This window comes from Gymnoscopelus braueri, assembly GCF_963280865.1.
Source record: "Gymnoscopelus braueri genome assembly, chromosome: 14".
Lineage (NCBI taxonomy): Eukaryota > Metazoa > Chordata > Actinopteri > Myctophiformes > Myctophidae > Gymnoscopelus > Gymnoscopelus braueri.
In genome coordinates this window covers 40,499,229-40,513,883 of record NC_137619.1, presented here as the reverse complement: position 1 = coordinate 40,513,883, position 14,655 = coordinate 40,499,229, and the positions used below count along the sequence as shown (strand labels likewise).

General features: G+C 43.5%; 1 protein-coding gene across 3 annotated transcripts in view; it reads right to left on the bottom strand.

Moving 5' to 3' along the window:
* Positions 1-14,655, bottom strand: part of macrod2 (mono-ADP ribosylhydrolase 2) — a 763,167-nt gene that overhangs the window by 143,409 nt on the left and 605,103 nt on the right. For all 3 annotated transcript variants that reach the window (XM_080448593.1, XM_080448595.1, XM_080448594.1), the window contains exon 8: positions 2,401-2,474. In XM_080448593.1, the coding sequence (XP_080304719.1) occupies positions 2,401-2,474 (74 nt within the window). The remainder of the gene's footprint in view (positions 1-2,400; positions 2,475-14,655) is intronic.

Here is a 14,655-nt window from a genome sequence, read left to right as displayed (position 1 = left end):
TTTTGAAAAAACTTATGTTGCTATAATCAAACTTTTTCATGTCAAGGACCCCCAAAATGACATGTATTTTTTTTTTTACCCCCATCAAAATATGTTGTTCCTGGGACTCCCAGAAGCAAAGATTTGAGTAAAAAAAATAATCGCTTTGTATATATTCAATGATTTGCACAACATTTTTCAAGAGTAGCAGATGTACAAGCTCATAGCGCGGCACTCGATGCGCCGCTATGAGCTTGTAGATCTGCTATTTTTTAATAGCCAAAGTATAAAATAATGGTTAAAGTGGTTACAACAGATGTGTTCCCGGTTTTAATGGGTTAACGCTACAGTGCCGATGATGGATCCCCCCCTAGTTGCATGTTACGACGATGATCAGGCAAAGGACACGTGTCAGAGCTACAGTGTATACAGCACATCAACAGCAGGATCCAGCAGCAGAACAGTACCAGGCATTCATTCACACAGCATCCGTAACACCATGGTAGACGGATGCTGTGTCACGTCAGGATGGAGGCTTTACAAGGCACCTCAATCCACTGTGACATGATATAAATGCTGGTGTCATCCACAGAGATGACCCTAGAGGTTATAATCGCTCACTGGCTTACAGTTTGATAGATCCCTCTCTGTTCGGCATCCCTTACCATAGAATGTAAGGACAGAATCATTCTGATGATAAACAACGTCATAAACAACTGATGAATAGTGTATCGAGGAGATGAACAATTACAACTCCTGTTTCATTTACTCACAAGCCATGTCATACAGTAACGCCGGTGAGGTTTGCTGTAGAAGTATGTGGCTACTGTATGTATTTAGCTTTTATTTACCCACTTAAAAGGAGTAGTTCACCCAAAAGATTACTTATTTTCTATCATTTCAATTACACACCCCATGAAGCATTGAGGTTATGGAGATTGTTTAGTTTTCATCGCATTCCTAAGCCAATAATTTGATTACCGGCAGTCTCTCTGGTGGTAGGAGACACAAAGAGTCTCCGTTGCGTCTCCTACCAGAGAGACCGCCGGTGCCACATAGCAGATCTACAAGCTCATAGCGCAGCACCGAGTGCCGCACTATGAGCTTGTAGATCTGCTATTTTTGAAAAATCTTGAAAATGTGTGCAAATCTTTGAATATATATTTTTAAGCGAACATTTTTAACTCAAGTCTTTGCTTCTGGGGATTCTACAAATGTCTTCTAAAACAGTTTTTAAAAACTTATGTTGCTATAATCAGGGGTTCTCAAACTTTTTCCATGTCAAGGACCCCCAAAATGATATGTATTTGGCCGCGGACCCCCATCTCAAAATATGTTGTTCCAGGGAGCACAGATCGGAGTTAAAAATGTTCGCTTTAAAATATATATATGTATTCAAAGATTTTCACAAATGTTCACGATGTTTAAAAAAAAATAGCAGATCTACAAGCTCATGGCGCGGCACTCGGTGCCGCGCCATGAGCTTGTATATCTGCTATTTTTTAATAGCCAAGGAAATCTTAAAATGACACAGATGCGTTCCCGGTGCCTATCATGTAGGGAAAATTGATATCATCCGCCTCAGTGAAAGTGCTTTTAAAGGACAACCGTGCAGGATCATCAATACCTAAAATCACAATAATTCGCATGGCATTGTCAGATCATTTGCTATGCCCCTTTTAGTTAAAATAATGATTCTATCATGTCTTCAAGGCATTTCAGATCAGATATTTTGCTTCATGCATAAATCATATTTGATAGCAAAGTGGATCAGGAGTCTAAGCATGAATGACTGGCCATTAATAGACTATTGGACTTCCTGTCCTTTGAAAGCCTATAATTATAATTTCTGGTCATTTGGACTGATGTGTTAACGTTCTTTCGAGCTTGGCAGAACAAAGTGCTCTCTTTCTCTCCAGGCGTAGACCCATTAAAAGAAATCAACAGGTACATTGAAGGTCCGATTAGTCTCAGACTAGTCTTTAATTTGATATGCTTACAGGCCACAAACCAAGAGACTGATGAAAGGAGGCAAGCACACGGTATAATCCGGATAAAGTCTGACAATATCTTAAAAAGTCCATTTCTACACGTTAGAAATTTAAAGAAACACTCCGGCGTTTAGAACATATACATGTAGATGTGGTGTGTTGTTAGAATTGAAGTCTAGTGTGTCAATATGAAGCCTGTCTGATACGGGAGCCATGGGAGTGTTCTCTGTTTTGTAGTGGTCACATTGACTCCCTTCAGAATACTGGACAAGAGACAAGAGATGGATAGACAACCTCTCCCTGAACAGCTTCCACTTGACCGACATTTCATCCGAGTTCACATCCTACCCAGTGGTGGAAAGTAACTAAGTACCTTTACTCAAGTATCACTACTTGTACTTAAGTAAAAAAAATCCACCATTTATCCTACCTTATCAGAGTTCTCCTCGATCCAGCTCTTGACTGTGTTCAGAGCTATGTCTGCTGCAGGCTCGTTGGGAAAACCTAGGAGAGAGGAGCCAGTGTCAGTACCAGTTGGATTCAACAACAAGCAACAATAAACAAGCTTTATTATACTCCAATTGGGTGTTACTTGGCAAAAAGACGAAATCTACAATCACGATGCCTTGTTAGCTACTGTAGTAGTGCGGGACAGAGTATGGGTAATTTGTCGTTTTCATTTCAAATTGAAGTGAAAGTTTGGATTTCACTACTAATTTGAAGGTAAGGGTCTATAGAACATTTTTGGTTTGAGTGTCAAGCACTAAGACAAATAAAATGGCCTCTAGGGGGTGTCGGCGGTTCCCAACCAATGAACATATGAGGTATGTATGGATTCAGGATCAGGAGTAGCACTAGTATCTACAACATTTTGCCCAAAGAAGCAATATTTCTTCTGGTATCGGCACATTTCCACAAGATTAGTCAGAAGAGGTCTATGTCCTAATGCAGGGGTCTTCAACAGGGGGTCCGGGACCCCTAGGGGGTCGTCAGAGATACCGCAGGGGGGCCGCCAAATCTTTGTGTGATAGGGACTTAATTTCTTTATTTTTACATTAACTACTTCATTCCTATTCTGGCGGAACATTAGCCGAAAATAGCAGCTCACAACGTGTCACATGACGTGTTGTGAGCTTGTAGATCGGCTATTTTCGGCAAAGAGGTTTGGTGTACAGGGAAAAAAGAGCAGACCAAGTACCAAGCTAAAGGGCAAATTTACAAAGTATTGAGGGTTTAAGTTGTTAAATGTCTGACAATACACATTTAACATGAATCCAATATGTAGTGGGGGTCCCTGCTTCATCTCTCTCTCAGCTAAGGGGTCCTTGGCCGGAAAAACGTTGAAGACCCCTGCCCTAATGTAATGTACACGTGTCGGAATAGCATTAATCACCATTTTTGTCTACACTACTCATAGTCAACTTGGACTCAAGTCCCAATTTGAATGACTTAAAGGGATAGTTCACCCCCAAAATGACATTTTTTCTATCAATTAGTCACCCCATGGAGACTTGAATTCATGGATATTTTTTTTGTTTTTGTCGCATTCCAATAATTTGTTGACCGGCAGCGGTTCCGGTACTATCCCTTTAAGACTCGCTTGATCAAATCAAAAATAGACTTGGACTCGACTTGGGACTTGAACGACAATGACTTGTGACTTGACGTGACTTGACTTGAGCCCTCTTGACATGAGACTTCCAAGTCTTTTCAAGTCACTTAATACCTTACAACAAGCCCAAAAACTAAATATAGTTAACAGCAGTTCTCTGTAAATATAACATGAAACAAACATAATGCATGCCTCTTGGGATAAGCTGTCTAGTAAACATGCTACGTTTCTGAAACAGTAAGCATTCCTAAGCATTCAGTAAGCACAACTAAAGGATCTAGCAAGACACCGCAGGAAGGAAAGGTGAGGCAATACTCTCTCTCAGGTTAAAAACAATCTTTTAAAATGCTAATCGAAAATCTTTGTTGACGTTCCGGTCTGTCGACCTTCATCAGAAACTGCTATGTTTCCACATGCACAGAGGCAGTGAAGGGGTGATAACACCACGCAGTCACATAACATCACACAAACACGCCAACACACTCCAATCCAAGCCTCCGCAAAAAAATACCACTTTAACCACTCAGAGGTGATATTTTTTGGATGAAACAAAACCATTTTTAAAAGTTAAAGCTTGAAAGCTTTGAGAATTGTAAAAAAACAATCTGAAAAATCTTTGGAGTTTTGGAAAATGGTGAAAATGTTTGATTAAAAAGTAGGGATTCCAGGGTTAATGTGGTTAAATACAATTCATTATTGTTTGGTCAATGTTGTGAGATTTACACATTAGATTACTCTTTGGTGTGTGTGTGTGTGTGTGTGTGATCATTCACACAGTCAGCTTTCCTTAGCCAGCAGCACACTTCCAAAGTGTGGAGATAATGACATATTGACCATCGTGGGTAAGGAGCATTGTGGCTAACTGCCATATTAATCACAACAGCGATGCCAGCGCTGGAACCCAACCTCTGTGTTAGCACAACGCATCGATCGCGCACACATAGATTGTGAGTGGATGAATATTTAATGAGGTGGGCCAGGGGAAGACTCGGCTGGACGCTGATCTCAAGATCATTTGCTGCCATCGTGGAGAACTTCACGTGACCTGACACTTGTAGTCAGCCATTAACTCTAAAAGCCCCGGGGCCAGCCATGCGATGACGGGAGTACATTCTGCCATTACCCAAAAGTGCTGACAATCTACTATATCATAGAGGAGAATTTCAGTGACTCTCATTTCCAAGCAATTATAGACAAAAAAATAACCTTTTCCGTTCTCTTTGCAAAACTTGATGACAGCATTCTATACTGCTCGGCCTCCACAGTAACAGTAACCCTAGAGCTGGTTTGCGGGTGCCTTGCAGGCATAATGTTATTAAAGCTACAATCCGTAGGTTTTGCTTACGTCTGTTGTAGGAGAGGTGCAGTAATTGCAAAAACTGCAATAAATATGGTGGCGCATCCGATATGACGTTTGCTTCAAATCAATGTATTGACATTGTCAACCACTCTGCAAGTGTCCTACCTGGCACCAGGGTCAAACTTTTTGAATGGAAGAGTAGGTAGACCTCGAACCACTGTAGATGTGCTACTTATACTGTATTAACAACATACTCTTACCAAATTAAAACATGTTTTCAAACATGTTTGGGGTCATTTTAACATCTACTCTGGCTTTTGTGAGCACCCCAGACAGTTTTAGCTTGATTCAGTATTTAGATATTTGATATTCTTTTATCTTTTTTTACCTTCCTATACAAACCTAACCTGACTCTGCCAGATGGGGTCTGTATTGAGTAACCACGTTCCTCAAGCAAATGTGTGACGCAAGCTTCTTGGATTGGCAGCGTCAGGTTAATACAAACCCATTGTAACTTCGAACTTCATTTTAACCATGATAGATTCATCAAAAACACCCGTCCTTGGTTCTGGTGACTGATATTGTCCTTCTAATGAGGGGGGGGGGCAAGTTCTTTCAATTACTTTTTCAAAATTTTCAATAAATAAAGAAATAAAAAAGACCACCAGAACCAAGGACGGGTGTTTTCAATGAGTCAAACATGGTTAAAATGGAATTTGAAGTTACAATGGGTTTGAATAGGAAGGGGGCGTGTCTGATAAAATGAATATCAAATCTAAATACTGAATCAAGCAACCAAAAAACTGCCTGGGGTGCTCACAAAAGCCTGGGTAGACGTTAAAATGACCCCAAACATGTTTGAAAGTGAAATATCCCTTTAAGATCAGGAATCATAATAATCATAATCAATAATCAATACATTTTATTTATAACGCACATTTTTGGAAGTGCTACATGGTTTAAATCAAAAGGCACAAAAATAACAAAATCAGGGCAAAAACGACAAGAAGACCCTTTCTTGGGGGAAAAAGTCAATTAAAAACTAATTAAAATACATAAGAAAAAGGTATGTTTTGAGTTCATTTTTAACACATCGGGTGCCAAAACCGTATTATTACGCGTTTTCAAAGAGTAGCGCTTTGGTGCGGAAACGGTAAAATTACGAGTTATCAGTCTTTTTTTCCACACGGGAGGGGCTAGAGCAGCTCTGGAATCACTCATGGTGATTCTGAGAAGGAAAGGACAGATGGATCACCGTGCCAAAAAACATGGCTCCCCATCGGCTTCCGTTCTATCTCCTTCTCTAAAACCCCTATAACTCCAAAACTTTTTACGCAGGGGAAAACGACTCATTTTGGCTGCACGATCGCTCCACCATTGTGACTCGCGTGAGAGATGTTATCGTTCCAGGCGTTAGCCAGGACCATTGTCCAAAATGCACGCATGCTTTGTTTCACATGGATTGCTCGTCTTGGAGTCTACAGCTTAAACAGCGCTGCGCAGCTCAATGGTGAGATTTCTGGCACCAAACGTAATCTGTTATTATAAAATTCTGGCACCCAATGTGTTAAAAGCATGGGTAGATTGCGGGGCTCTCAAGTGGTCGGGGAGGGCATTCCACAGGCGTGGGCCAGTGGAGCAGAAAGCCCCGGTCACCCATGTTGCGGAGATTGGTTCTTGGGGGCCTGGAGAAGGGTGGCGTTGGAATCATTAGCCAGGAACCAAAAGACTGATATTATTTTCTTTTTCCAATTTTTGAGTGACCCGGTCGACAATTTGAACTACCAACTCTTCAGCTATGAGCCCATATTCCAACCCCTGGGGGCCATAAGGAGACCACAGGTTGAAAAAGGATACAGATAATATGTTCTCTTCTAAAGAGAGGGGTCAAGACCTCAATTCCAACCCACATCTATCAATACAAGGGCCACGCCAACACTTGTAACCTCCTGCCTATTACAAGGGTCACATTCTCAAACACTCCCCCTCTTTTCAGAGCCATTGCCGTGACTGCAACATGCTCTGACCTATGAAACCTTGAAAGCTTACAAGTCCTGCGATGACCTTGCCCGCCTTTCAGAACCGATGTAAGAAATAATGAAAAGATACACAGACCTACAGTAGGTTTATAATTCTGCCCCCTCATTCGCCCTCACGCCTCCAGCCATCCGCTGTCGAGGCTCTCCTAACCCATTAAGACCCGAAGCCGATTCTACATGTCTCCTAAATCCCAACAGTATTCGGAAAAACCTATGTTTCTATATCAGTGATGCTCAAAATTTGTATTTGGCCGTGGACCCCCATCTCCAAATATTTTGTTCCAGGGGGTCCCAGAAGCAAAGATTTGAGTTACAAATGTTCGCTTTAAAAATATATATATACAAAGATTTGCACACATTTTCATGATTTAAAAAAAATAGCAGATCTACAAGCTCGTAGCGCGGCACTCGGTTGCTATTTTTGAATAGCCCAAAGTGTAAAATAATGCTCCGGGTCTTAATGGGCTAACAAACAACATGATATGAATCCCAAATCAGGGGCCCTCGACATTCACAGCGGTAGTAGTTTTATCGTCCACCCTGCCTGTCCGCACCTGACGTCTCTCTCTCTTTGTACTTTTTCCGCTCCTCCACCCCCCACCACCAACCCCCCTTCTCCTCCCCCTCTCTCTCTCTCTCTCTCTCTGTCTGTCTCCGACAGCGGTGGCTGAGTTCCGCCGAGGAGGATGAGGAGAAGAGAGAGAGAGAGAGTGGTTGAAGTGCTCTCTCGCTCAGCCCTGCTTGCTGCTCTGAGCCCTGGACTCAGAGGGTGGATGTGAGCTGCATAGCAGCCAGGGCCTGACAGCCATAGTGTGCTCTGCTCAGCTCTGCTTCTGCTGTGGTACTGTTTCAAGCCGTGTGCAGCGTAATACGGGAGGCCTGTTCACATCCCTATACCCACCCTTCACCGTGCGCCCTGGGAGCTGCATGCACGCGGGTCAGGGTCTGATCCCGCATGCCAAATCGCTTTCGCACTTCATCCTGGCCGGCCCCTTCCTGTCTCATGAACACGGTTAACCTTTTCAATGATATCACTTTGTTTTGCGGTTTCCTTTTTATTTTTATATCCATCTCCACACACACACACACACACACACACACACACACACACACACACACACACACACACACACACACACACACACACACACACACACACACACACACACACACACACACACACACACACACACACACACACACACACACACACACACACACACACACACACACACAGGCTTTGAAAACTTTTGAGCACATTGCAAAAATTGCATTCGCTTATAATAGTCATAGTCCATAGAGATACATCACTAAACCTAAACACTTATAACAAATATATCATTTTGTTCTAACTCAAGTGGAATGGCGTCCACACCACCCACTACAATGACAATGAAAGCGGCAAACTATATCTTTGACTTTGGGATCACTTTGGGAGCGCTTTGATGAACGACAGGTACACTGACAGCCAATGACAATCTATCAGAATTTACCAGGTCGTCACATTCAAAGCATCATTCACATTCAATATGACATTGCCGACAGACTCAGCATTGATGTCTTCTTTAATGATCTCCAGGATGCCATCAAACTGATGATGACTCCTATGAAAGTACAAATAAAGTTTTCTTCAAAAGAGAATCTCAGCACTCTAATAACAGAGTGCTGAGATTCTCCTAAGGGACAGCTAAAAATGTACAGGATGAGTACCCTGGAGGAAAACAGGGGAGGGGGCATACATAGTGTATTTCAAATTTGGAGAAAAATGAAGATAACTCTAGTCTAAACTGAGACTGGAATCAAATGGAGGGGTTGCCGCTACCTTACAACAATGGCCACAAACCATGTGCATGGCTTGAGTTATCCATTTTAAATATTATGCCATTGTTTATAATTATTTGGTGGGGGAGGGTAATTTTCTTTTTTCAATCACGTCAAGGAAAAAAACATTTCTATCACTGGGACGGCCGGGCCTTTTTATTTCATGAATCCTCCATTGACCCTTCATTCTAAAAGTGAACAGTCCATAACTCCTCTCATTGAACCCACGCCTGTGTTTTTTCTTTGCACAACGTACAGCAATAACTGGTCATCTTCATCCATTTTAGGTCTCCAACAGAGCTGGATACACAGTTGTGCTACATGCTTGGCACCACAATTTACTGAACACTATCATTCATTAGTGTGAATGCTCACATCATTATCTAACACAAATACAGCTCACAACACGCCACGCCACAATGTGAGGTTGTAGGTCGGCTATTTTTTGCTCTTTGTTGTATGACGAAGTATACAGGACTTAAGTGGTTAATCAGTGGTGTAAAGTAACTAAGTACATTTACTCAAGTACTGTACTTAAGTACAATTCTGAGGTATTTGAACTTTACTTGAGTATTTACAATTTCCAATACACTTCTACTCCACTACATCTCGGATCCAAATATTGTACTTTTACTCCACTACAATTATTTGAAAACTTTAGTTACTAGTTACTTTGTAGATTTTGATTATACAAAACATTCATTAACCCTAATTAAACTTTGGCTTTTTGAAAATAGCAGATCTTCAAGCTCACAATGCGTCGCGATGCGACACATTGTGAGCTTGTAGATCTGCTATTTTCAAAAGATTTGTATACATTTGAAAACTCGAAATGGGACATTCTGCATAATTAGTACTTTAACATTTGGTACTTCAAGTACATTTTGATGCCATTCAAGTTGTACTTTTACTCAAGTAAATTTAGAATTCCGGACTTTTACTTGACAGAGTATTTCTGCATTGCAGCATTGATACTTTTACTCAAGTAGAAAACGTGAGTACTTTTCCACCACTGTGGTTAACACACAAGCTTGGATAAAAGCCCACTCCGACGCACGCACACACACGCGCACAGGTGTCTCACTCAACACACAGGTGTACATGCTCACGCTCACACACACATCCAAATAACGCAGCAGATGTGTGAAAGGAGGAGGAGGAGGCTGAGAAGTAGACGGCGGTGGGGTGGGGGGGTGGTGGGGGGGGGAGTGGAAACAGCTGTGTGTGAGCAGAGAACACACCACAACGGGAGAGGTGTCAGAAACGTAAACAAATAAAGTTGTGAATAAATAAATCTACGCCTAGATGCCCTCCTCCCAGCCGCCGCTGCAGCCTGATGAGAGAGACGAGACGAGACGAGACGAGGGATCCACGGACATTAAATCCCAGGTTATGAACAGGTCTTAATCATAAATGATAGGGCTGTTCTGGCCTAAAGTAGCAGGCGGATGGCAGCTGGTACATTTAATCTATTTAGTGTGCAGTTTCTACAAATGCACTATTGATTTGGGTGCTATACCTATTAATCATAGTGGAGATGAAAGAGAGGGGGAGACAAAGAGTGTGTTAAGAAAAGAGAAAGAGAGGGGGGGGACGGGGACGGGGACGGGGGTGCCATTTAGAGAGAGAGAGGTGAAAAGAGAGCCGGGGACGGAGGGTGACAGAGCGAGACACAAGGAAAGGGGGGCGAGAGAGGAGAGACAGAAGATGACGGAGGAGAAAGAGGAGAAGGGGAGATGCAAGAAAGGGGTCAGTGATGCCGGGCACAGCCCCCGCCACGGGAGCTGTGCCTGACAGCGGCGTGCACAGCGCAAGGTCAATGGCGGTGGCCCGAGTGCATCGGCAGCCTCTCTCTGATCATTTGTCTCCCTCACAACAGCCACCCCCCCCAACCCAACTGTACCCAGCATCTCCTCTTCTCCTCTCTTTCTTGTCCTCTCCTCCAAGCCTCGGCCATGGCTATGTCTCTGAGTTGCAACACAAACACAATAAGGCCCTTCAATCAGCCCTCCTCTAGCCAGAGGGAGTCAGGGTGCTATCGGTACCGCCGTTGACACAACTCACATGTGACGGCTCTCGCTCTCAGAGGATGATGCTGAAAAAAAGGGCTGACCAAGCAACAATCTCTCTCTCGCCACGCTCCCGTGCACACGGAGCACTGAATATCATAAAGCGTTTTAGCGTTTTTTACTCCTACCCCTCCAACCCCTACAACCTCCTCTCATTCTCTTTTGTCCTGTTCACTGTGCGAAGCGTTCAGCAAGAAGCTAATCTGTCAGGAGGTGGAGAGCTGGCATTGGGGGGTGGTTTGGTGGGTGTGTGTGATTGCATGGCCCTCCAGGGTCCCGGCGCTGCCTGGCTCGGCTCTCTCTCCTATGCTGGGAATATGGCCGGCACAGGGAGATTTGTCTTAGTGAGGCGCACTGATGGGATATGTGCAGCGCAGCGCCTCTGATGAGGACTCAGGTGGTGCAGTGTTATTTCTGCTGAAGGCTCCCCTACTTCATCACCAAGCGGAGCACAGCATCCGCCAGAGAGGAGGAGAGAGACGGAGAGAGAATGAGAAAGAGGGAGAGAGAGAGAGAGAGGAAGGAAGAGGCTGTGCCATGTGAGCAGAGGTCACAGGTGTACACAATGTTAGCCTACTATAACATTGGCATGTAACGCTGACTGCATTCCTGCTTGTTTAAGCTCAGAGGTGACATTAAATTGGAAACCGTTACAGTACTAAGTTAGATAATAATATCTAACTAATCAGACCAGAAAATAAAGGACAGGGCAGGCAGGGTTAGTTACAGCTTTTTAATTGTTTCTATTATTTTATTAATTCTGGACATCAATCATTGAACCATTTCCCTGTCAAAAAGAGTATTGTTTTATGTTTTTTAAGAGCTTTCAGTGGGAGCTGGACTCCGCCAAGGTTGCCACTTGTCACCAATTCTGTTCGTGTTATTCAAGGACAGGGTCTCAAGGCACAGCCGAGGGGAGAAGGGTGGTTCAGTTTGGGGGCCTCAGAATTGAATCTGTGCTCTTTGCAGATGATGTGGTTCTGTTGACTTCATCAGACCGTGGCCTCCTGCACACACTGGGATGGTTTGCAGCCGAGTGTGACGCATTCGGGATGAGAGTCAACACCTCCAAGTCTGAGGCCACGCTTCTCTGCCGGCAAACGGTGGATTGCTCCCTCCGGGTCGAGAGTGAGTCGCTGCCTCGAGTGAAGGGGTTCAAGTACCTCGGGATCTTGTTCATATAAGCGAGGGGAAAATGGAGCGTGAGATGGACAAACGCATTGGTGCTGCGTACGCAGTAATGTGGGCATTTTACCAGACCGGTGAAGAGCTGAGCTGAGCCGGAAGGCAAGGCTTTCGATTTTACCAGTCAATCAATCTACGTTTCAACCCTCACCTATGGGAAGTGCCCGGAAGAACGGGATTGTTGATACAAGTGGCCAACTTTAGTTTCCTCTGGGCTTAGCCTTAGAGATAGGTTGAGGACCTCAGACATCTGGCGGTAGCTCCGAGTAGAGCCGCTGCTCCTCCGTGTCGAAAGGAGCCAGTGGAGGTAGTTCGGGCATCTGATCAGGATGCCTCCTGGGTGCCTTCTCTTGGAAGTTTCCCCCGGGTACGTCCATCTTAACTATTTTACTGCCATGGACGCGTTTTCGAGTCAATTGGTACCTGGTCCACATGGCCATTGACGTGTTAGGATTTTTTTTTAAATTATTATTATTTTTGTTTTGACACAGAACCAGAGATAACGCGATCCGAAGACTGGCCTGGGAACGCTGTGGGGTCCTCCAGGAGGACCGCAAAAAAAGATGCTGGGGAGAGTGACGTCTGAAATACCTTGCTTAGACTGGTGCCACTATGACCAGGCCCTGTATACGAGCATGAAAATGAATGGCCGGACAGACATTTCTTTTTTTAAGAGCAACAGCTTGGTGCAATCTCCTTCAACATTGTGTTTTCCACCACATCTCACTAATTGTGAGCAGCCAGTATGGTCTTGGGCATATTGGACATTTGTTAACAAGGGCAGTTTTCATCCAATGTTAGAAAAATGGAAATTCTATTCTCTGATGCAATTAAGAGAAAAGGCTCGCGGCCTGGCGGACCGCACTTTTACAATGCATGCATAAGAAACTGATTTTATGGACTCTGTGACAGGGTTGAGGAGGATGTTGGTGTGATATGGGTGGATTTTCTGTTTCAGAGCTATTAGAGCTATGCAGCAAAAATGTACAATTAGACACTGTCAGTGTTCACACTCAGGATTTTACTGCGTAGGATGAAACAAAGCACATTAGGGTATATACGTTCAAATAAACAACATCTAATTGATATTGAAACAGTGTTAGGTCTTTCCTCTTGAAAACATTTTTTTGTATTTTATATCTGTAGTATATTGTGGTTTTATGATAAGGAAAGTTGTAATAATATGCAATGTGATTTTAATTACATTGTACGGTATATATAAATCCCAATGGAAAATTGTTGAAAATTAGCAATAGCTCTACGCTCTCTGTACAGCACATTATCTGTACTGGAACTATGTGAAATTGCCTCGTCCGCATCAAATAAAACTCAACTAAATGAAAGAAAAAAGAAAAGAGATCACAGACACGCGAAGCACAGATTGTCGACTGTGTTTTCCGGATTTTTGGAAAGAACCGTGTTTACAAACACTGTACTGAATCAGGACAAAATAACGGGACAATATACACAAGCGAGTCCATCGCTCTTTCACGACACCGTGGCAACTCGCCTGCAGCCTCGATTTACAGAAGTATAACTTTGCAAGAAACTTGTGTAGCTAAGGTGTTTTTTTCTCTACCGAGAAGGACTGAAAGTAGCAGCATCACCTGACACAGCAAGTAGGAGGAAATCCACATGTATATATGTCTGTGGTATGATGCATTCCTGTTCGTGTTCAGAGTGTTGCAACTATATCGGTATAGGCCCGTGCCGCACACCACACACACTGTTTTCTTTTTTCCCTGAGTGGGTGTATATTATGAGGCATGGTCCCACAGCCCGATGCCTTTTTATTTATTTTCTTTTGCCTCAAAGCCAATCCCCCCGCCCCCCCCAATATTCTTGAACACACACACACACACACACACACACACACACACTGGTATCTCTGTTCTCCGTGAGGGTTGGCTGGGATGGTTGACTTTATTTATCCATGCTGACTGAACCATTTAATGTAAAATGGCTATGAGGTGTGTTGTGGTGTGCATGGTTTATGCGTGTGCATATTTATTAACATTTAGACTACTGGCCCATTTAGACTTTGCTTTTATTCTTTACTGCTGTAAGGAACAAAGGTTGGGTACGTTAGGGCAAGTGCATGCCAGTAAATGTGTGTTACATGTCATTTTTTATTCATTTTTTATGTTATTAATAATCTTTTAATTGTTTTTATTATTTTCAAACGAACTGCGTGAAGCGCTTTGCAAAAGTGCTATACAAAATAAATTAATTATTTATGATTACTATTATGAAAGTCAATTGAATGTGGACGTTATAGGAACCAGCAGAATGCTGTTGTAGAAGAGGATATTTGGCCTTGCGTCTTTGGGAAAGAAAAGAAAGGTGGAGAGGAGGTTGTCACCTCATCAGGCCTCAGGGGAGAGGTGAGGTGACCCAGGGTGGAGGACAGAGTGGTGCCCCAGGACGCCAGACGCCACAGCCTGGGTGTCAAATGGCCCGGGGCTCCTCTACCGCGCCGACACTGGGACACGGCAAGGCCTGTGACCATGACCGACTTTGCATCCCACAGAAGGAGAAAGCGTGCGAGAGAGAGAGAGAGATGGAGAGAGAAAGGGGGGAGAGAGAGAGAGGACTGCAGGAGAGGAGTACAGACAGCAAAAAAAAAGAGAGAGAGAGAGAAAACGGAGGCGTAAAGAAA